The sequence below is a fragment of the Lepisosteus platostomus genome, chromosome 13 (genome assembly GCF_059453375.1).
Source record: "Lepisosteus platostomus isolate fLepPlt1 chromosome 13, fLepPlt1.hap1, whole genome shotgun sequence".
Classification (NCBI taxonomy): Eukaryota; Metazoa; Chordata; class Actinopteri; order Semionotiformes; family Lepisosteidae; genus Lepisosteus; species Lepisosteus platostomus.
This window is the reverse complement of record NC_142623.1, coordinates 24,712,889-24,736,223: the sequence shown is the minus strand read 5'-3', so window position 1 is coordinate 24,736,223 and position 23,335 is coordinate 24,712,889. Positions and strand designations below refer to the sequence as shown.

General features: G+C 38.0%; 1 protein-coding gene across 12 annotated transcripts; it reads left to right on the top strand.

The window, feature by feature from the left end:
- Positions 1-200: 200 nt before the first annotated feature.
- Positions 201-22,957, top strand: gipc1 (GIPC PDZ domain containing family, member 1). 12 transcript variants are annotated; one of them, XM_088603828.1, is made up of 10 exons: positions 202-383; positions 731-822; positions 2,701-2,777; positions 4,499-4,608; positions 4,718-5,115; positions 9,032-9,217; positions 10,965-11,145; positions 16,218-16,330; positions 17,820-17,901; positions 18,907-22,957. In XM_088603828.1, the coding sequence occupies exons 5-10, from the start codon at positions 4,831-4,833 to the stop codon at positions 19,056-19,058; spliced, it is 999 nt and encodes a 332-aa protein (XP_088459954.1). In that variant the 5' UTR covers positions 202-383; positions 731-822; positions 2,701-2,777; positions 4,499-4,608; positions 4,718-4,830; the 3' UTR covers positions 19,059-22,957. The 12 variants fall into 12 exon arrangements, with proteins under 12 accessions (XP_088459948.1, XP_088459952.1, XP_088459955.1 ...); XM_088603822.1 differs by having other exon boundaries at positions 201-383; positions 4,499-5,115; XM_088603826.1 differs by having other exon boundaries at positions 201-478; positions 4,499-5,115.
- Positions 22,958-23,335: the final 378 nt, after the last annotated feature.

Below are 23,335 nucleotides of genomic sequence, written 5' to 3'. Positions count from 1 at the left end.
TTAAACCAGTTCTGTACCCCAAGGACTGATCAGACTCAACGATGCAGAGATCCGGTGTCAAACTTTTACTTGCAGAACAGAAAAAAAAAAAAGACCAGATTCATCCTCCCGAGCGACGCCTGCACCATTGGTTACCCTTTAACCCGCTTCACAGCATTTTTCTGATTAGCGGAGAGAGCAGTTTGGGAAGGTTCTGGTTGGCTGGGAGCGACGGCCGCATGAATCCCCCCAGTTTCCCGGTGCTATTGGTCTCTGGAAGCTCTCAGATGGTCCTGGTTGGCCGTGGGAAAGTACGTCCCTCCTGCCGCATGAGTCCTGCTGCTTTGCCTTATCAGCCTTTCCCTGTGCGATTGAGCATTTGGCTCCGGCTGCCATTTGACGCGGTAAGGATGACCCAGATGTTAGCTTGACAGGTTCGGAGGCTCTACTGTCCTGCTTTGTGTGCATCTTTCTGGGTCTCGGAAAGGTCTTCTAACCGGTAGGGCGCGTCGGATTTCAGCGGGGATCGGTTCGTACTGCTCAGGGTTTGCTGTGCTTTGTAAACTGGGTGAGACAGGGGTGTGTCTTAATTAACAGCTGTTATTTTAAAAATAATGATAATAATTCACTGTTGTGATACAGTAGTATGTTTAAAGTTGTACTTAAGTAATAATTAAAATTAAAAAGCCAACTGTTTTTCCGTCAGCTGTGGACGTTAATTTTTAAACTGTAAAATTTAAATGTTTTTCAGCTTAAATATTGTCTTAAAGTGGTCTTCGCGAGTCCGTCATTCAAAGTCAATGCCTGGTTTTTAAACTGAAGATCTTTAAGAGGAACAGTAAGGTAAGTTCTCTTGTCTCTTCAAATTTGACCATAATTATATGAGAGCGTTCACTGCTACTTAATTAGGATCATTCTATGATCCAGTGCATCGTAATTTGCATAATATTATTAAGATTACCGTAGATATAGGGCATAGGGATACGTCAGTTATAATTTGTGTGGTATCCAAACCTTGACACAGGGTTGACGTGCGAAAAATGCACTTTACGAGAAAGAATTCTGAAACATGGTTCTCGACGGAAATGACTAATATGGACTCAAAACGGTCTGGGACTTAAGTATCCGAGCATGTGTCACGTATCAAGTCCGGATACTATGTATCTGTGTGTCACATTAGTGTCCAGTCGCCTTGAGCAAAGACGGTCGGAAATTCAGATCAGCAGGAGATCTGTGGACAACAATTCGACATGTCTAGCTACGCGTCTACTCCAGTTTAACGTAACATAATGTTTTATTATTTTTCAAATCCATTTAATCACACGCAGTGACATATAACTGTCATTCTTCCCCCTCTGTTTCTTTTCTCTACGCGAAAACAATTTAGCATAAATCAGATGCCAAAATCATAAAGGAACGTATGCCTTTCAGTTGAAGGACGAGGGGGTAGGGGTGTTGTTCTTTGACACGTTTTAGCTAAAAAAAACTTTTAGGTGACTGAACATTTGGTGTTGCACCTGTGAAACAGCTGTGACATGAACCGCACAAGCTGTTTCTCATTGCTCTCACATTTTAAGAGAGAGGAGAACTTCAAAGCCCTTGAAAATCACCACTATCTGCTGGCAAATTATCTGGGAACATTGAGGTTCTGTGTCCTTGACAGTAAGGTGGTTTAAATGTGGATGCTAGTTATACAGATCTATAAAGAATACTCCTGACTGGCACTGTGTCCAAAATTGTTACAGACAAGAGAAGACCATTTAGTCTAAGATGTGCTGGTATAAATTCAGAACTTGTGTGTACTTGATAAGAAGTAAGGTAGAAAGTCTGCAGTGGCCTTTTCAGAAGGTTTTGGCAGATTTATGTTTATGCTAACACAGGCCACCATCCATATCCAAGAAAACCTGACACGCCTGTTATTGTGTTTAGGACTGCTACAATTGAATTATTCTGCATGAGCAGATACTGTAGCTGTTTGTCCAGAAGTTGGTTTACATGTGCTCTAAATCTTTTTCATTTCTAATTAATGTTGTTTGATAATTTTGAAAGGCTGATACAACAGCAGTTGGGCTGTATGATTTTATCTGAGGCCTGTTTTTTAATTTGATAACATTTATGATGTCTAAATGTTTACCGGGATTCAATAATCTAATTCAATAATTGAATTCATAATTCAAAATCTGCTTACCTTACCAAAATGCATGCCAATCATACAGTTATTTTTGTTAGCTTATTAATAAAGTTAATTTCAAAGTGACAATTTAAAACCTTTTTTAGATAAAAGAACATATTAACAATTTTTCTGGTTCAGCAATATGTAACCATTTTTGCACCTCTACAAGTAGGTTTGGACTGTATATTGTGTCTAAAGAATGACACTTTTTCCTTGTGATAAAATATGCAGTTGTTACTGTGAAACAAAAAAGTAAAAAAATGTCAGCTGTATCTCAAAACCTCAAAGGAGCTACCCTCTGCTACAGAATATACGGTGTTTCGTCTAAGAATCCTTGCTTGACTTTACAGTCTATATAATTAAATCCTGTATATTTGGCAAGCAAAACATTTTCGTTAAATGCCATAGTGATGTAGTGATCATGGTAAGACTTTTCACTGTAGTCATCAAAGCTTTTATTCGGAGTGGTGAGCTTGCAGTACAACAACATAACAAAAAGCTATTTTCTTCCTTCCTCCCTTCCCCTGTGACCCTAAAACCCTTTCCAGATCATAACCAGTTGCTACAATTTATCAGTGTTTATGGGCACGACCAACAAGGCTTCTACCGTGTGGCTGCCACACTGGTCTGTAGATTTGCATGATATCTATCTGTATCTATGTGTACAATATTAAAAAAGTAAAATGCCTACTAACCCCAGGAAAGGGAATGCAACCAGAACTGGTTTATGGCAATAGATGTCTCCTGGCCTCAGGTCAGGACAAGAAGCTGGATATAGCAAGATCTTGACATTAGTTTTATTAAGTCATGCCATGTTTTTACACTAAACATGTACATACAGTTGTGAGAAAAAGTTTGTGAACCCTTAGAAAGTATATGGATTTCTGCGTGAATGGCTCCTAAAATGTGTTCTGATCTTCATCTAAGTCATAATAATAAGTAAAGACAGTCTCATTTAACAAAAACACACACACAACATTATACATTGCCATATCTTTATTGAACAAATGGTTAAACAATCAAGGTCATTGATGGGAAAAAGTATGTGAACCCTTATATTTAGTAACTAGTGGAACCTCCTTTATTGGCAATAACCTCAACCAAATGCTTTCTGTAGCTGCTGATCAGATCTGTCGAGAGGTTAGGAGGTATTTTGGCCTTTTCCTCAATACAAAACTGTTTCAGTTAATGTAAATTTTTGGGATGTCTTGTTTGAACGACCTGCTTCAGATCACGCCATATCATTTCAATGGGACTGAGGTCAGGACTCTTGACTTGGCCATTCTAAAATACGAAATTTCTTCTATTTGAGCCATTCTGTTGTTGATTTACTTCTTTGTTTTAGATCATTGTCATGTTTTATGACCCAACTTCTTTTGAGTTTTAGGTCACAGACAGATGGCCTGACATTCATCTGTAGAATTTCCCGATATAACTTGGAATTCATTGGTCCCTCAATGATTGTAAGCCGTTCAGGCCCTGAGGCAGCAAAGCAGCCCCACACCATTATGCTCCCTCCACCATGCTTCACATTTGGGATTAGGTTTTGGTGTTGGTACAGTATGCAGTGCCCTTGCACTGATCTTTGTAGGACTCCCACTCCTAGGGAGAGTAGCCATGGTGCTGAATTTCTTCCATTTGTAAACTATCTGCCTGACTGTGGACTGATGGAGGCCCAAGTCTTTAGTAATCCTTTTGTAACCCTTTCCAATCTTATACTGTACACTACAACAACTCTTCTTCTGAGGTCCTCTGAAATCTCTTTTGATCGGGTCACATTGCACTTCAACAGAATTCTGTTATGAAGAGCGGGTAACCAAACGTTTATACGGCAGGGCAGGTCAAACCCTAACCTGAATTGGAATACCTGATTGGAATTTGCCCTCTTTTCAAGATGTAATTATCCTAGAGGTTCACATACTTTTTCCATCAATGACCTTAATTGTTTAAAGCATTTGTTCAATAAAGATATAACAATGTAAAATGTTGTGTGTATTGTTTGTTAAATAAAATTGTCTTTATTTATTATTATGACTTAGATGAAGATCAGATCACATTTTAGGAGCCATTCATACAAAACTCCAGATAATTCCAAAGGGTTCACAAAGTTTTTCTTACAACTGTAGATGCATTGCACTAAAGTTCCAATACATGCTGTTGAAGCCAGAATGAGCATGAGAAATGTGTTTGGGATTTTGTGGTCGTGCAGAATGGACAGATATTTTAAACTTAGTGAAATAAAAGTTCTTTTACTTCTCCTAGAGTGTGAACTATTATTATATTTGGGATGATGCTGATTTCCTAATTTTTTAGGTAATTCTTTGTTTTCTCCTTCCTCTGTTTCAGGTCTGTCCAGAATCTAACTTCACTGCTGTTTGCCAGCACTTTCCAGAGTTGTTTGTAGTTTACCATGCACCATGGCTCTGTTCTAGTTGATGTGTCTGTTTCAGTCTCAGGCAAGTGCTTGGGATGCTGGTGAAATCCTGTGGGCTGCATTTGTGAATACAGTTTGGCTGGTGGTTAATGATCGAGGTGGTGTGTCTCCTTGCCTTCTCCATTCTGCAGCTTTGGAGTGATCTGTGTCCAGCTGGCATCAGTGCTGCTGGACCCATGCCTGTCTAAGCCCCGTAGGACTTTTCCTTGACTGGGAAGAGCGATTGGACTTGATAGGTAGCACCATGCCACTTGGTCTTGGGAGGAGGAAGAAGGCCTCGCCTCTGGTGGAGAATGAAGAGGCTGAGCCGATCCGAGCGGGCATGAATGTGCCAGGCCTGGAGGGCAGTGCCGAGAGCATGCATAGCTTCCAGCCTGGCTTACCACCCCCACCCCCAAGCCTGCGTCCCAGGCTGGTCTTCCACACTCAGCTGGCCCATGGCAGCCCAACTGGGCGAATAGAAGGCTTCAGCAATGTCCGGGAGCTCTACAGCAAAATTGGGGAAGCCTTTGGGATCCCAGCAGCAGAGGTGAGCAGAGTCAGAAAATATAATATTTTATATCACATTTCTTAATGATACTGTAGCTGGTTCTCAGGGATGTTTCTCATACACCAAATGGTATTATCTCCTTTGTAACAATTGTTTTAATGTTAGATGCTGAGTAGTATAATACAGGTTAGCAAGCTAGTATCAAATGCTATCTTGCATCTCCTTTATGACTTAAGACACTTCCAAGTTACAAAGACTAATTTAATTCAATGCACAGTACCATAAAATGCTTAGTCAGGATGGTACAAATGGTTAACACCTTCCAATTTTTTTTAAATATTATTTTTCCTTCTTGGACTATATAATTCCAATAATTATGTTAAATGGCTGTGAAATTGCAGTACTAGTTTGTGGCCACTGAACAGCAGATATTTATGTTGGAAACTTGTCATCTGTGGCCAAGCCCTGCCTTCCTGTCACAACCTTTACCACTTCTGACAGTTATAACCTCTTCATTCCTTTTCATCAGGCTATTCAAATATTTTGTATGTATATTCTCCTGCAAAAACAAGACTCTCATAAGTAAACATGTGGAATTATACAATGTATGGTTGGTTTCTACAAGATAAAGATTTATCCTAATTGTAGACAATTATTGTTCTATTTTTTATTCCATTTGATTTGTTTTAAAAGACCACCAGCAAACACCTTATTTCCTCTTCTGTAAAGTCATGGCAAGCGTTAAGAAAATGTAATTAATCTACAAGCATTGGTAAGGTTACCACTGCTTTTAAAAAGCAAATGTATATGATCAATTCTTATTAACTGTTTTACATAATTTGAATGTGATAACCAAACATTTTGTTCAAATTGTGCTAACCTCCAAGTTCTAGTACTGCTGTGATTGATAGAGAAAGAACATTGAGTGAAATACAGCTTACAGCTGAGGCACTGGAATGTGCATTAGAAGGTCTTTTAGTGTAAATTTTTCACATGTGAGTTCTCTATGTGGTTGTCGCTACATTTTCAGCTCATTTGAGCTTAAAGTATGTGCACTGAGAAGAGGTATGGTTTTATAAATGATGTACTTATGGTTACAAGTGCAAAATTCTTATTATTCAAACATATAGTACTACTGGAATCTTGGGTAACATTTTATAAGTTAAAAGCACATAAATTATATTAAATTAATTGAAACAAAGATACATACATGTTTTTAGTTCTTTGCACGAGTAAATATTCTTTTATTCGTAGTCAACATTGTTTTTTAAACAAAAGAGCCTTTGGTGTATAGTGTTGTTGTGAAAGATGTAGTGTGTGGAACATCTCACAATAATAGTGATGTTAGAAGCTTATAAAAGTCTCTATAAAGGACACTAATTGAATAGGACAGGAAGGCCCAAAACTCTCAACATACATGTAGAAATCAGTGAAAATGTGCTTTATTCCCTTCTGAATCAGATTTATACAGTGTAATTCAATAGATTCTCTATATAAATCTCCCGACCATGGCACACATGTTTTGGAAGTTATTTTGTAATAACAGCAGTATTTTCACCATGTGGCTGGAATTTTCTTTCTTAAACTAAGCAAGGCTGAGCTTGGTCAATACTTAGATGGGAGACTTCTGATGAATGGTGACAAGGGACAGTTTGTCTTTGAATATGACAAACTTTAGGAGATTAAACCGAGGTCCTTAATATTTAGTCATTAAAGTTCCACTAAAGTCACTGTTTATCAGAGTAGGAGGTTAACCATGATGTCCTGGTTAAATTTCACTCTCAGCTTGTGGGCATGGAGTGTGTCCTGTGTGTCAGTCAGGTGGTTGCTGGGTGCTAAGTGGTTGATGATGTAGACCAAATGCTTTGGGATTCTTAGGGTTGAAAAGTGCTGTATAAGTGGAGTTATAGGGTCTTTTTCATACCTCATTTTGAATTGGTTGGGCTGTCCATTCAACAGTACTGTTGCTTTTATACTGGCAGACATTTGAAATTGATTGGAATCTAGCTAGCTTTTCAGAATGTGTGTTCATGGGTAAGCACATTTTGGACAATACTTGCAGTACATAAGAGGTACTAAAGAATCCTTTTCCAAAGCAGTGTGTGGAAGTAGTTGAGCTTTGTCTCTTGATCATTGCTAATTAAGGAACTTACTGTAGGGACTTGTTCTCTGCTGACTTCTTCTTTATTTATCAAATCTGGGTCATCCAAAGTTTTTATGTGCAACCGAAGGTGACAAATATCTAAAAACCACCGATTAAGAGTCAGTCTAAATGTCCTTAACTTTTAGATGCAACATTTGTTTTTCTCAGCCCTAGTTAGTGAATTGAAAGTAGTTTGAAAGGTAAAAGAGCGCCTAGCTGTAAGTATTTCTGGTCTGTTCTGAGTACATTTTCAGAAATAGAAAATGATGTAAAAAAAGTTGCTTTCCTCCATAAGCAGTGTGGATTGACCTAAACTCTTTAATTTATGAAATATGGAATGGAGCCATCCATCATTAGAAAGTCACTTATTCTTGGTGAAATTCATTGCCTATCCTGGAAGAAAAAGGTATAAGGCCAAACCCTAGGAGGTTATCATTTATATTGAGCTGTCTACTCTGCTGAGAGGTGGGAGGGAGAAGGGAACAAAAATTGTAGAAGGGGCACATAACCTCATTGTGGCTGGAAGAAGCTCAGTGATCCAAGGCCTTTATCAAACAGCATTTAGAAGAATTCCTTTGAGTACCTAATTGCAGTTGTATTATATGTAGCATATTGTATATAAACCTCCACATTGTGCAAGATTTGGCGATTTACAGTTTAAAGATCTAAATCTAAAAGTCTGTTATATGGTTAACTAATGTATCTGCAGAAATTCTCTTTTTTAACTTATTTTCAGATCACCAGGTTCTATTGAACTCTTTAGGGTTCAGGTTAGGGGTTTATGGGTTAGGTGCTTGGGGCTCTTCTCAGTGTGGTGTCCATGTGAGTTGCATTCCATGGAAGGGCATTGCTCATCTAGCAAGAAATGGCTTCTCACTCTTCTTACTTCCTCACCATGCTGTTTCCAAACCTACATTGTTCTAACATCTACTGGAGCTATATTCCATAACTTTAACCATTGACACTTCTAATCACCTTAATCAAATTAACATACTATGCCATTTGTAGTTGTACTGTATGTCATCATGTTTTATAGCCCATTTTTAATTATTAAGAAATCTCCTGGATGACAGCAGGGTTTGAGGACTTCTTAATTGAAATTAATCTCGGGCTACTGCTCAGAGGATTTCAACCGCTTGCTCTTTTTTATATGCTTTGCTGGAAATAAGAAGTGTATCAGTTATCTGTGAAAACAGGGTTGCGGTAACCCAGCGATCATCTCAGTGTACAAGGGAGGACCATACCCTGCTATACCCATCATAGTATAGCAGTATCGTCCTAGCTATGCTGTGTATAGGAAGAACATGAAAGAAGATTTTTAGGACACCACAAATGGATAGCACAGAATCTTTGTACTAACAAGAAAGTGTGCTGTTCTGAGTTACTATTTAAAGCTTTATGATATAGTTCAGTAGCAAGTGTTTTTATATATTTTGGGAGTAACCAAAGTGTTATGTTGCACACTCTGAAAATGGTGTGTTACATTTTTCAAGTTTGACATAATATAAAAAAAAAACAGCTTGGTGTTTCATTGTCATCAGTTACTGCCAGAATAAGGCGACTGTGCACTTTGTGGAAAACTCAGATTAAAAATTGAAAAAAGTGTTTATGATATTAATAAGAGCTTGGGCTGGAGACTTGTGTGTGGGGAGCAGTCTGGTGTGCCACAACATTTGTCTGTCATAAACTCTGCTTTAAAAGTCTTTTTAAGACCATTTGCATTTTAAAGTGTATTATGTAGAAGGATTAGTTGACCTGGAGGGCTCTGGAGGCTGTGTATCTCAAGCTGTGCTTACTCTTTTCTCTGTCCAGGTGATGTTCTGTACCCTGAACACTCACAAGGTAGACATGGACAAGCTTCTCGGGGGGCAAATTGGGCTTGAGGACTTCATCTTTGCCCACATCCAAGGCCAGCGGAAGGAAGTGGAAGTGTTCAAGAGCGAGGATGCCTTAGGCCTCACAATTACTGATAATGGAGCTGGGTATGCCTTCATCAAGGTAGGCCTTTCATCACAGTTTCAGCTGTTTCCTCAGCAGGTCCCCAGTGGTAGGGCCTACGCCTGATCCAAAGTGACCCTCTGTCTTCATTAAGAAAAGCTGAGTATTTCCCTAGCACGGGGGTATTCAGATGTTTCAGGCACGGTTTTTAAAAGGGCTTTGCAGTGTATTCGCAAAACCTGTTGTTCTTCCCGTGTGTGCGTGTGGTGCAGTACCAGATCTAAAATGTTATGCTGTAGCAAAAATGCAATTTACTGAATGAACCAGAAGAGTTGGGGGAGGGAGTACTTTATTCCTATGATTTTATAATGCAGGTGGGGTGGCATGATGGTACAGTGACTAGCATGCTGCCTTGGAGTTCTGGGGTCCTGGATTCGATTCCGGACCTGGGGTGCTATCTGTGTGGTGTATGTTCTCTCTGTGTTCAGGTGGGTTTTCACCAGGTTTCCTCCCACAGTCCAAATACAAATTGATAGGCTAATTAGCTTCTGAGAACATTGGACCGGGTTCGTGTGTGTGAGTGTCTATGTTTGTGTCTATGCGTGCCCTGCAGTGGACTTGCGATCTGTCCAAGGTGTATTCTGCCTTGCTCACATTGTTTGCCAGAATAGGCTTCGGCTCCCCTGTGACCATGAATTGGATTAAAGTGCTTAGAAAATGTATGGATGGATAATTCAAGTGCTGGGGATATGAGGAATGAGATAAATCATCTTAGAAGTTTCATAATAGTAAGGCAGTTCATGGTGCTGAACATCTTTAATCTTATTTGTCCCTTTCCATGAATTTGAAATGTGTAACTTTAATTCTGTGAATTGTACTGTGTGCTTGGAAATACTATTTGTGACTCTACACTTGATAGAAAATCTGCTTTAACTGATATCTGCTGTGCTAGTTGTTTTTTGCACAAACGTAGGATTGTAAAAGTCTGTGACAAGCTACCCAGCCGTGTTGTTTAAGTCAATACACTGACTTCCTCGGATCCTTGAATCAATTCGCTACTACCAAATAGTCTCAATGGGCTGAAAGGCCTCTTGTTCATATGTGTTCTTATGTGGGTTATGGCTAGTATATATTCAGCTGATTTGTACTATAGACTTAAACTTAAAGAGTAATTAAAGGTCTCCTTGTCCTGGTCCACTGGGCTCATTTTCACTTCAGCTGGACTTCGTTTGGAGCCTAGATTGAATTTATACTTGGATTGCTAAGATTTTATATAAAATCTGTATGTTCTAGAGCCAAAAATAATTAACAAATATCCCATTGTAGTGTCTGCATACAAGTACTGTATGTAGAGACGTCTCAAACACACATCAAGATAATGTGTATAGAGAAGGAGAGCGTATTTGTAGGGAAGTAGTAAGAGCTCTTGGTAGTAATCTTGCCTGCTGGGACAGCTAAAGTAGCAGACTGTATACTATGTTGAACTGCAGTGCATGAGCAGGGTTGTGTGTATATTTGTGGTGTTAGATTGTTTCTGAGCTATGTCTGGCGTGTATTGACACCAGTGATGCACCTTAAAGTATTTTATCCCAATGAAATATTTGAGAAATAAGGAGATTAGCTAGTAAGGTGTTGTTGTACTTTCCATCATTCAGTCATAAATCTGCTACGTAGTGTTAATAAATTACCGTAAATTGCAAATGTCCTGCCTTTTGATGTATTCCAGACTATACTCTTATTCAGATACCTTTTAAAAACTCTTTTGTTTAAGAAATTTTAAATGTGTGCAAAAATATTTATTTTACAGAGAATAAGAGAAGGCAGCATCATTGACAGGATTCAGGTGATCAATGTGGGTGACATGATCGAAACTATTAATGGTCAAGGCCTGATTGGCTGCCGGCACTACGAGGTGGCCAAGATGCTGAAGGAGCTGCCCAAAGGACAGAATTTCACCTTGAAGTTGGTGGAGCCAATGAAAGCTTTTGGTGAGTGCCGAGATAGATCTGCGTGTGTGTGCATCTTGGAGAAAAGGAGCAAATTCCTATTTTCAGTTCAGTCCAGTTACAGAAAGGAAGTGATTATTGCTGTGTTCAGGTAAGTAATTTAAAGATACAAACTTTTTCTCTTGTCCTAATGCAATAGAGGGTTGCGGGGGAGCCAGAGCCCGTTTTGGCAAGCAACGTGAACAAGGCAGGAGACACTCTGTGTGTGCCCTGCAATGAACTGGTGTTCTATGCAGACACAAACACTAACACACTCACTCCAGGGCTGATTTTCCCAAAAGAGAGTTAACCTGCCAATGTTTCTTGGGACTATGCAAAGAAACTGGAGTACCCAGATGAAATTCAATTTATATTTATATAGCGCCTTTCACAACAAGGTTGCCCCAAGGCGCTTAACAATGCAAATAACCATACTTAGTAAGGAGAAAAAAAACCTCTAGGGGTCCAAGGTCAACTGGCTGCCCAACCCCTTTGGGCATGCTAACATTATATAAGTTAAAAAAAGGAAATAAATGAATGAGGGTATTAGTCCATTCATCCATCATGTCTTCTGTATGTCAGTACTCCATGCAGATCTTTGTAGACCAGCAAAATCCTCCTAAACGATAGCTATATCCACAATGTCCCTCTTCGATCCATTGCAGTGATGCAGCATCCAAATCAGATGGTACCTATCCCATGTGGGGAGGAGAATAGGATAGTTTGGTCAGAACAGATGTATCTACCTGATGGGCCAACATAGAGACACACAATGGCATGTACAGCAGCACCAGCAGCCATGGTTGTAAAGTGTGAGTAGGCTAGGCTGAAGTAATAGGTCTTCAGTCTGGATTTGAATACTGAGATTGACTCAGTATCCTGAATATGGGGTGGGAGACTGTTCCAAAAGGTAGGAGCCCTGTAACTAAAGGCTTTACTGCCAACTGTTTTTTTAGTAATGCGTGGAATATGAAGAAGACCTGCATTCTGTGATCTAAGCAGGTGACTTGGATGGTATACAGTTCTATTAGATAGACAGGTGCCTGAACTCTGAGAGCCTTGTAAGTAGAAGGATTTAGAAACCTGCCCTGTACCTGACAGGAAGCCAATGAAGAGAGCTAAGTATAGGGGTTATTTGTCATACTTTCTGCTCTTAGTAACAATTCTAGCTGTTGCATTCTGAATTTGCTGTAAGGTATTGAAAGAGTTGTGGGTGCTCCCTGATAGTAGGGCATTGCAGTAGTCTAACCTGCTGTATACAAGAGCATGTATCAGTTTCTCTGTGTCTTGAGTTGAGAGAAACTGCCATAGTTTTGCAATATTTCTTAACTATAGGAAACATGTTTCCAATACTGTTTTAACATGAGAGTTAAATGAGAGCCTTGTGTCTAAGTTAAGTGCTGAAGTTATAGTGGTCCTATCAGTATTGTTTCCTCAGTTACCTCAGTTTTATCAGAGTTGAGTAACAAAAAGTTTTCACACATCCAAGTCTTTACTTCATTAATGCAATTAACTAAAGTGATAATAGAAGAGTTGTCATTGGGTGTAAATGAAATTTATTTTTGAGTGTCATCAGGATATGAATGAAAGTTAATATTATGTTTTCGTATTATCCTACCTAGTGGCAGCATGTAGAGAGAGAACAATATTGATCCCAGCACTGATCCCTGTGGTACCCCAAATTGAATTGGTGACATTGACGAAGCAGTACAATTATTAGATATTTTAACATAATGAAAACAATTAATTAAATATGAATTAAGTACGGTTCTACATAAGCCAACCTCAAACTCAAGCCTGTTTAACAAAACAGAGTGGTCAACCGTGTGAAAGGCAGGACTAAGATCTAGAAGCACAGGCACTGTTGCATTCCCTGCATCAGTAGCTAACAGAATATCATTTACGACTCATTAATGCAGTTTCAGTGCTGTGGCATGGGCGGAAACCAGACTGAAATTTCTCAATTATATTATTTGAATCCAGATACGATTGCAGTTAGGCCACAACTATTCTCTCAAGAATTTTAGATAGAAATGGGATGTTTGAGACAGGCCTGTAGTTAAGAACTTGTGGATCCAAATTTGACTTCTTAAGGAGCGGTCTAACAACTGCTACCTTAAATTGATCAGGTACAACACCTGATGGCAAGGGATGTGTTCATTATACTAATTATAGGTCCTGCAAGTACTTCGAGGGAATCTTTGACTAACTGAGTGGGGATGGGATCTAGCGGACAGGTGGTTGACTTTGTCTTAATAATTAATTTAATTGTTCATTAACTAATTGAAAAACACTAAAGAGGTGCTCATTTTGTTTCTTTACCAGACTTTTTTGCAGCTTATTTGATTGTGTTTGAAGTCTTATGGTGTTCATTTTATTATTAATGAAGTTCATGAAATCGTCACTACTAAAGTTAATTAAAGATCATATAAAAAAAGATACAAATTAAAGATCATTTGGAACAAATGTCCAACTGTCATTCAGCTCTTGTGGACCTGTCCTTGTGGACCATTAATTAAAACATTACTTTCTTAATGGATCAGTTGCCTAGTTTTCCTAATCTTTATATAACATGCCATTTAGGGTGACATAGAATGTATGAACAACTGGATTGGGGCTCTCCAAGAGTAGTGCTAGTGACACCTAAATTGAAGAGGATTTTATGTGCATCTGTCATTTATGTGTTTGGCCATGCTAACTGACCACAGGAGTTTAATGTTGCTCTTTTCTTTGCAAGAAATGTACTCAGTCTACTAATTTGTAAATAATGGAAACATTATTTTTTTACCTTTATGAGTCCACAGTTCTGTGTAATTACTTTAGGTGTAATAGGTATCGCTGCATTAATTGTGAGATATGCTGTGTGGCAAAACTGGACAAGTAGAAAAGCTGTAACTGTACCAATAGAAATATAAGGTGTGTGGAAGTTTCACTTTATAATCACATGCTGAAGCTTACTGGTTCTAATAAATATTATATGTTTATTTGAAGTAAAATCTAAGTTTCAACAGTCAGAAGAATTGCTCCTGTTAAGGCACAAGTGAAACTGGAGCATGTGAAATAGCACATGACCTAGGAGCAGATGCAGTACCAACCTTTTGTAAGTGTGGGGGCCGAGATGGGTATCAAAGATAGTTGGTTCTCAAAAGGGGGGCCTCCCTGTAGCACATTTTTCACTTTTTTAGTAAGACAATGCATGCAATTATGGAATTGGTTTATTATGGGATGGCATTTACCACTGCAGTAGTGGTGAGGTCATTTACATCTCTCCTTGTGGTACGGCGCTGAAGTGGAAATCCATATTTGGGAGTGTATAAAGAAAGGAAAATGCATCCCAAAAGTAAAGAAAAATCAAGCCGCGTATCGCCCAGACTGTTGAGTGAGCAACAAGGGCTCCATCTGGTGGAAGTTTTTGGTATTAAAAAAATATAGTCGTGCTTAATTAAAAGATTGAAATGCGAGAACTTTCACAGAAGGAAGGATAAAAGATAAACAACAATATTTACCTACAGTAGTAAAATGTTTCCAAAATTACTTATTTCATTACGGTAAACCCAGAGACTGCTAAAAACTCACAAGAAGTGTCAAAATGCTTTATTAGTTGGATTAAAATGAAGTTGTAAAACGTAATTTAATTTATTTTTTCCTTTTGAAACCAAACATCAAAAGATGTTTCAGTAAATTTCCATACTTTATAATTTTTATTAATGTGAGCTCTAAAATTGTATAATTTACACCGTTATCCTGAGCCTCATTTTATCATGTTGGTAGGCTCATGTCCATGTGCATTTATAATAATAATAATAAACTTTATTTTATATAGCCCCTTTAAAGGTGGCTTCTCAAAGCGCTTTACAGGATTACAATAACAATAAATAAGAAGACTACAACAATAAATAAGAAGATTTCACAAGATAAGACACAATTACAACAATACAACAATAACAATAGAGGAGACCGTGGAAGGCGGTACTAAGAAGAGCAGAGGGGTGAAGAATGGAACCAGTTAAGTAAAGGCTTTTCTGAAGAAGAAGGTTTTGAGTCTGGATTTGAAGGAGTTAAGAGAAGGTGACTCTCCTTGGGCAAAGAGTTCCAGAGCTTGGGGGCATAGCAGGAGAAGGCCCTGTCGCCCATACAATGTAGACGGGCTTGGGGACAGTAAGGAGGGCAGAATTTGAAGAGCGGAGGTTGCGAGGTGGGGAGTAGGGCGATAAAAGTTCAGACAGGTATTGAGGTGCCAAGCCATGTAAAGCCTTATAGGTGAGCATAAGGATTTTAAAGTCTACGTGGAATTTGACCGGAAGCCAGTGCAAGGACTCCAGAATAGGTGTAATGTGAACACTTGCACTAGACCTGGTCAGGATTCTGGCTGCTGAATTTTGGACATACTGCTGTTTGTTCAGAGTAGATTTAGATACCCCAGAGAGTAGAGCATTGCAGTAGTCAATTCAAGAGACTACAAATATGTTGATCCGCTTTTCAGACACGGTTAATGATAGCATAGGGTGTAGTCTTGCGATATTTCTAAGGTGAAAAAAATATGTTTTGACAGTATGCTGTACATGTGGGTCAAATGTTAAGCCAGAATCGAATATAACCCAAAGGTTTTTCAATTTTGATTTTAATCATTTTAATAATTATGAAGTGAATTGTATTTTTGAGGTTATTTTAGTATTTTCATCATCATAATTGATTAATATGTTAATATGTTGCTTGGCTCTTTATCCAAGCAGCTCCAAATTAAAATAACTTAATAACTTAATTAAGTTTATTAACTTAATAACAAAAAAAGCTAGGGATCCTGGAGTCACCTGGGCATACCTGGCTATTTGGTTCAAATGTCCACTCTGGATGATGAACCTGTGACACTTTGGTCTGGAGTCCAGAACTACATAATCTAGCCCTAGTGCCATAACTTTGACCAGAGCTTTGAGATGTAGCTTGCTGTGAAAGTGACCTGTGCACTTGTAAGGCTTCAAAAATCACGCATGCAACACATGTTAGAAACTGCTTGGCCTACAGTCAGGCAGTGTGCAGAACAGAAACTGAAGAGCTTGTGGGACTTTGTTTTCCAGACATGATCAGCCAGCGATCGGGAGGTGGCAGATCAAGTTCTGCCTCCCAGCTGGGAACGGGTCGGGGAACGCTGCGTCTGCGCTCCAAAGGTCCTGCGACTGTGGAGGATCTGGTGAGTTGAAGGGCAGGGGTCACTCTTGAGTGCTGTGTCTGCCTTCCCTGAAAAAGTGGAAATTTACACCTCACTACCCTGGAATAAAATGCCCTGTTTAGAACTGCCTGTTTTAGAATCAGCTTCCAAGAATTACTTTGCTTGCCTGCTGGAGCCATTCGTCCTTTAAATTGTTACACTCTTCCATGCACTTGATGGAATTTGAAGGAGCAGCACATAATCTAACTTCGGCTTTAGTGACATACAGTATGGATCATTGGCTGGAGGGCTGAAAAAGGGTCTTTACGGTTTTTAAGCCACTCAGGTGCTTCCATCCAGTTGTTTCTTAACAAATCTAAAGCATGACTCGCTTGCTCCAGACACCAACCCCTCTTTATGTAGTGACTTGTATTCTGTCTATCCTGAAAACACCTTGGTCCAGCTCTACAATTAACCTAGCCATCATATCTGTGGGTGGTGGGAGGAATCCTATACAGACCTGCAGAGAATGTGCAAACTCCACACACATTTGCGTGGTTTGTACTTGTGATGTCCTTTTTTTCCCAGCTTGTACTGTACCATTACAGATGACTTGCATGTTCTATTTTTATCCTATTGCAAAGTTCATTTGTGACCAAACTTAAGCTTCATGACACAAGGCACCAGCTTTTGTGGGTAAAATACCTTGTTAAACATAATCCATTTGTTTTCTTCTAACGAATGGACCACATGTACACCTGCAACAAAACCTAAAACCTAAAACAAGAAAAACAGAAAGGATGACATTTTTTACCTTTCACCAGTCTGTTCTTATCATATCACTGGTGAAAACTATATTTCTCCCAACTACATAATTGTATCCAATTTGACATTGCAGTCAACTAGTTGCCATTTGTGAAAATTGTCCTTTCAGTTTTTTATGCTTTGGAACTTTGCGAGAGATCATTCAGAACCTGGATTATGAGTTTTTGTGTCTTTTAATACAAAGTGACAAGAAGATTTTCCAGATGTTTCTATAAATTAACTGAAGTTCTTTGTTAAACTGCATAACTGTAATACAGGCTTTAAAAACCTGAAGATCTGCTCAGGATGTTCTGAGATGACCATCTTTCTTGAGCGACTAAACATGACTGTTTACCAATAGCAGGTATTTTCTGAAACCCAAGACAACGCAAGTGCAGAAAACAGTACAACTAGAGATTAGTTGCCCACAGTATGCAGTATGAAGGTCTTTATTATAATATTACCAGATTTAATGAGGTCTGTTGGACAGAGAGTTCATCGGACACATGGTTTGCTAGTTATTTGATCCGAGAATCTCATCTAGCTGTTTCTTGAAAGAAGCCAGGCTATTGGCTTCAGCCACATAGAAGAGTAGCTTGATCCGCGCTTCCACAACCTTGTGCATAAAGAGATTTTAAGGTGGGGAAAAATGGATGTTGATTACAGAATGTTGGTGCAAATAGGAGCCTCTTGCAGAGATGAGAATATCTCTTCTTGTGTTTTCCAGCCATCTGCTTTTGAAGAGAAAGCCATTGAGAAGGTAGATGACCTTTTGGAGAGCTACATGGGAATTCGAGATTGTGAGCTGGGTGAGTGCTTCTGCTTCTCAATGTAGTTATGAAATGCCATGAGCTGTTTGCTAAAAGCTGCTGTTAGTATTGCATATCTTTAAAATCTTATGGGTCACAATGACTGTTGTCAGATTGAGTTCCTAATCAGATGTTTTACCTAACTGCAGATGTTGAGTTTTTTCACTGTCTTTTGTGAAGGAAATCTGAGTTCATGGTACACAAGATGTGATCCTTTGAGTGTCTCTTGTGATCCAAAATCCTCTTATTTCTCCATCTACAGTTAGTCTTGTATTATATTTTGTACAAGTTGTCTACAGCTTATGTAGGGATGGAAAGATGGAAATGGGTGTGCAAGTTCATTAATATTACCCATTGATGACTTACTATTAAATTGCACTTGCAATTGCAATTGTTCTCAAATCAGCCTCTACTAGTGGGTTAGGATGTCTTCCTTATATGAGACACCGATAAACATTGAGGGCTTCAATTGTAAGCAAATAATTATTATAAAATACCTTTTGTTACATAGACCAGGCACTAATTGATGTTCATACATACAGGCGAAGGAATAAAAGTTAAATAATAAGATACATAAGAGGGATAGGCAAATTTTTAATTACTTAATTGAACTAATAGTTTGGAAAAGATGTCAAGGTTGGTTTCTTGGCATCAAGGACTAGAATTATGTTTCTCTGTTCTAAATAAAGTTATCTGCATTAATGACTGTTTGCCAATTTGAATAGTTTTAATAGCATTTGGCATTGAGCTAAAAAAAGTCAGGTTACCATATTATAAAGATCAAATGTCTGTAAAGTAATTTTCAGTGTGTTTCTTGATTGTAATGGTAGAAGGTTGAATTTGATGTGCCTTGGTAATTCTTAGAAACTTGCTGCTCCCTCTTTTAAGCAACTGGAATTAAGTAGAAATTACCTAGTTAATAAAGCATAGCTGGGATAGACCCCACTATATGTTAATGAAATAGACTTTGCTTGTCCTTCTAACTGATGTTGTTCCTCTGTTTAGCGGCCACGATGGTAGAGCTAGGAAAGGACAAGAGGAACCCGGACGAATTCGCAGAAGCGCTCGACGAGACACTGGGAGATTTTGCGTTTCCTGATGAGTTTGTGTTCGATGTGTGGGGAGCCATCGGGGACGCCAAGGTGGGAAGAGTATAGCTGTGGTCATCGGTTAGGACTCTGGAGGAGAGCCGTGCCATTCGCCAGCCATTCACCTCGCCTTGTTCCAGGTTCCTGTGTGAAGACCTTTCTTTTTTCAACCTGTCACCACTTGATCCTTAGTAAAATAACACGAATTGCTGGGGAATGAACTACCAACTGAACATATAAAGAAATTAGACTCTTTGTAGAGATTTCTATTCCACTACCTGGTGACGTCCTCCAGTTAATCTTGAATGAGCATTCATTTGAATGAAAACTTGCATCTTGCCCGGCTGGCTGCTTTTTCAATTGAGTAGGTAGTGTCGATCTGTTTTTGTCTAAAAGGAAGGTTTGACATTTCAGTTGCCTGTACATGAGTCAGCTTTAGGCAGGGCCTAAAGGATAGGAGATGTCTTATTGTTTTATCCTACAGTAAAATGGGTGAAGAGCCTGAAAAACAATTGAACGTCTTTAAGGAACTGGAAAAAACACAATACTGTACGTGGAAGCAGTAGGTAGTTTACCATTTACTAAGTTCTCATTCTGAACCCTGGTTTTAACGGAGAGTCATTGAGTCTGCTTAAAACTTAAATAGTTAAATTTCCTAAAAAATACAGTTGGCCTCTGCACTTGACTAATTCATGCTGGGATGTACGTTTTTGGAATATTGGTCCCCTACGCGTGATTATTTCACAAACTTATACCTTATAATGGCTCCTTTTTTATTGTTTTTCTGATTCAGCTTTTCAGTCTATCAAGAAAGTCAAACTCCAATGCCATGAACCAGGATTTACTGTATTCTTCATTTGAAGAGAAGACTAAATATTATAAAATGTTATCAGTCTAAAAATGTCAGGCATCTTTTTGCAGCTTTAATAAATCTAATGTTTCACGTTTAGTTTCAGACAAACTAAACCAGAGTGAATCAGAGAGTCCAATAAAACTCAAATAGGAAAAATCTGCAAACACCAAATGATAGGAAACAATTGCTACAAGCTGGCACAACTCTAAAACATTTTTGAAGAAAGAACAAAGTGAATGTAACAGTTACCTCAGAAAATGGCTTAGTCCATGTCTGGAAAATAACTGTTGTTTAACTCTTCTTTTTTTTTAAGTAGTCATCCATTAGTTTTATATTAGTTTTAAAAACAAGACCAGAAAGACGAGAAATAAAATGAATCAATTCAAGCTGGTGGCAGGGCGCCAGTCCCACTTCTTTTCAGTCCTCAATCGCATGTAAACTGCTTGTTGTGTTGAAAAGATGCTGTATTTCTTGGCCTTTTTTTGGAATCCAACGGTATCATATGGAGTGACACATGCTGTCACTGTGTATTAGACTTCGATAGCCATTAATAATTAATTTTTAATTTCTCCAATATTAAGTTGATATTTTATTAATAATTTATTAGTATTGAATATATCAGTGGTTGCTGGTGGTAGAAGTTTCTTCAATGCTGAGAACCCTGATTGACTTTGTTTTTTAGTTTGTTAATTAGTACCTGGTCATAATCTTTTGAAAAGATGCAAAAATCAAACCAAACAAACCAGTATTTTTTTCCATTGCAGGGAATTAAAAGGTTTGTAGTCTGAGGTTTTCAAAGTATCCGGAGAAGCTTTCTGTTTCTCCATTTCATGGAAACTATAAAGTTCCCAGTTATCAGGCAAGATGTTCAAAACCTCCATGGTCAGACTAATTTTTGAAGAGAATAAATTCTTAGAATTCAATGCTTAATTCTTAAATGCTTTCCTTTTACACATTTAATCAAGGGTCAAGTGACAATTCAGATGTCCAGAAGATGTTTACCTTTCTTACTGACTACTGTGTGCATACTTTATAAAAGAAACAGGAGATGGTTTTATAGTTAAAAAAATATGTTTAGGTCTGCTTTGGTATAAATTGCTGCTTTTTATTAAGTGACAGCAGTATGATGCCTGATTTGTTGGTAGTTTCCAAACTGATGATCAAATTACTGTGAAGAACAAGAGGAGATATGGGACACTACTTAGATGCTTTTTGGTTGAATGTTACATTACCCTGGCATCCTGTTTTAGGGTCCTGTGATTTATTGTTGCATTAGTTGCAAAGTTTTTTAAAATGGAGGTTCCTTATAGGTATAGCGAACACCTGTGCAACATTCCTGTTAATTTCATGAACTGGGAATATAGCTAAAAACTCTGACCTCATCTTTAACCCCATGGAAACGACAATATTCTTTAGAGACTGGTAGAGTGACTTTGACCTGTATTCTGTGAAATAGTAGTTGTTTTTTTTCCTTTCAAATTGAAGGGTTCATTTTAATCTTTACTTTCTTAATTTGGGAAAATCTGTCTAAGGGGGAAATTAGTTTTTGCAACAAAAACAAGTCTTTTGGAGAGTAAAACGGGAACTGCAATGCAGACATGAGTGCCAAAATAGATATTTGCTGCTGCCGTTGGAAGAGCTTCTTTTTTGGAATAAAAGCAATGCAAACACGTTTGTGGGCATCAGACTCCAGTGTTCTGTGATGCAGAAGAAGGTTAGTAATGTGTACATGTATAGGGAATATATGTATCTGTGTTAATGACATTTTCAATGTTCTACTTTTCAGTCCTTGTTTAATCCAAGATTCAGTCTGTCTTTGTGACAATATTGAAAAAGCCAAATAAAAACCATGTAGTAGATAAATCAGGATTAAAACCACAGTAATGGAAGGCTTATTTTGCACAGTAAAAGACGTTGGGTTGCTTTGCATTGCTAAACAGTGACACATTGTCGTGGTTTTTTAAGCAAGAGCCTAGGCAGTGATGTAAAAGTGAGCACAAAGCCACTATAATTTCAGAGACCTGGGAGAAGAAATTAAATATAACAATACCTGTTGTTAAACAGCAACCTGTCACAAGAGCTGTAGAATGAGAGCCTTACTGAGTCATCAGCTGGTACTGCATTGTAAAGATAGTTTTATATAAGAGTATTATAGAAATATACAGTGTATTTTTAGTGTACAATATAATCATTCTGATAGCACACTTTTAATACAAAATATGCCAAAATATTTTTAAAACCTGTAGAGCTATATTAGTTTTTAGACATCTTTTCTGATTGTAATTCATATTGTAATGTTAGGTTGAAAGTATAATGTTTTGTAAATGTGGTTTTCTTGGTATCATGACACTGGATTATTTTACGTATTGTTGTATCTTTTCAATATGGTATTGTCATTACATGTTTGAACTGGGGAACAATGTTGCAGCCCTGTTTGTTTTATTGTAGGTCAGAGAAAGAGAGATGGCTTTACTGTATTTCTTCATCACAGCTTTTCAGTAATCTTTTATTAACTAAACCATGTCTGGGTAGGCAGGAGTCAGCATTTTAATATTTTAATACATCCTCAAATATGTGTGGAATACTTGATGTGTGCGAATATTTGTGTTTTCATTCATGTCTACTTCAACGTGAAAAGTGGATCTAAAAAATAGACTTAAATAATATTTGGGAAAGAAATACAGACATGCAGTCATGTTTTATGCCAGAAATAATCTTCCATTTTATGTACTAAATAAATTGTCCTTGAAGCTGAATGGTGAAATGAGGTGGAACTATCTCTTTAAAAGACCTCAAAGGTTCTTCATTATCTGCTGTCCTTGTGAGTCACATGAACTTCATGCATGTTCCAGCTACATGTATAACTATATGAGCACCTAGTTTACAAATAGATAAAATTAGTTATAATTTCACCACACACCTGTTTAGAAAAGACACCATATTTCTTTATTAAAATTAATTTTGAAATAAAAGTGATTTGCTTACCCTTTTTGCTTACCCTTTTAAAACATTTGTGTAATTACATTTGTGCAGTTTAGTAATTATGGGCTGTTGCTTAAGGATGAACCTTGCTAGAATTAAAATATTGGTGAAAAATAAAATATGAAAAGAGCAATTTTGTGGGCAGACTTCTTTGTCAGCATCTTCTAAGAACAAATAGAGCATTCCTTCGCCTGTAATGTATCTGCTGTTACTAGATGCATGTCACTAACACAGTAATAATGTTGGAGATGTATACTCAAGTGCTTCTTGCAGCTGTGTGGGCAATATGTCCTGCTTTGTCTCTAGTTGTTGTCAGTCTAGAAACCAAAGTTCAATGTTGAACTGATTTACTGAGAAAGTGGTATAGATGGTAGCATTTAAACAGACAATGCTGATTTTTGTTTCTTGTTAGAGGAAGTGTAAATTAGGAGAAGTTAGATTCCAGAGGGGGTTATTTATTGTGGGATGGAATAGTTAAGTGAATTTAACCACTGAGACAAAGTTAAAAAAG

Bases quoted from the DNA above. Each gene is read 5' to 3' on its own strand.
- gipc1 (XM_088603829.1), top strand. From the start codon at position 4,831: ATGCCACTTGGTCTTGGGAGGAGGAAGAAGGCCTCGCCTCTGGTGGAG. The intron at 9,218-10,964 runs GTAGGCCTTTCA...TTTATTTTACAG, and splicing joins CTGGGTATGCCTTCATCAAG to AGAATAAGAGAAGGCAGCAT. The intron at 11,146-16,217 runs GTGAGTGCCGAG...TTTGTTTTCCAG, and splicing joins GGAGCCAATGAAAGCTTTTG to ACATGATCAGCCAGCGATCG.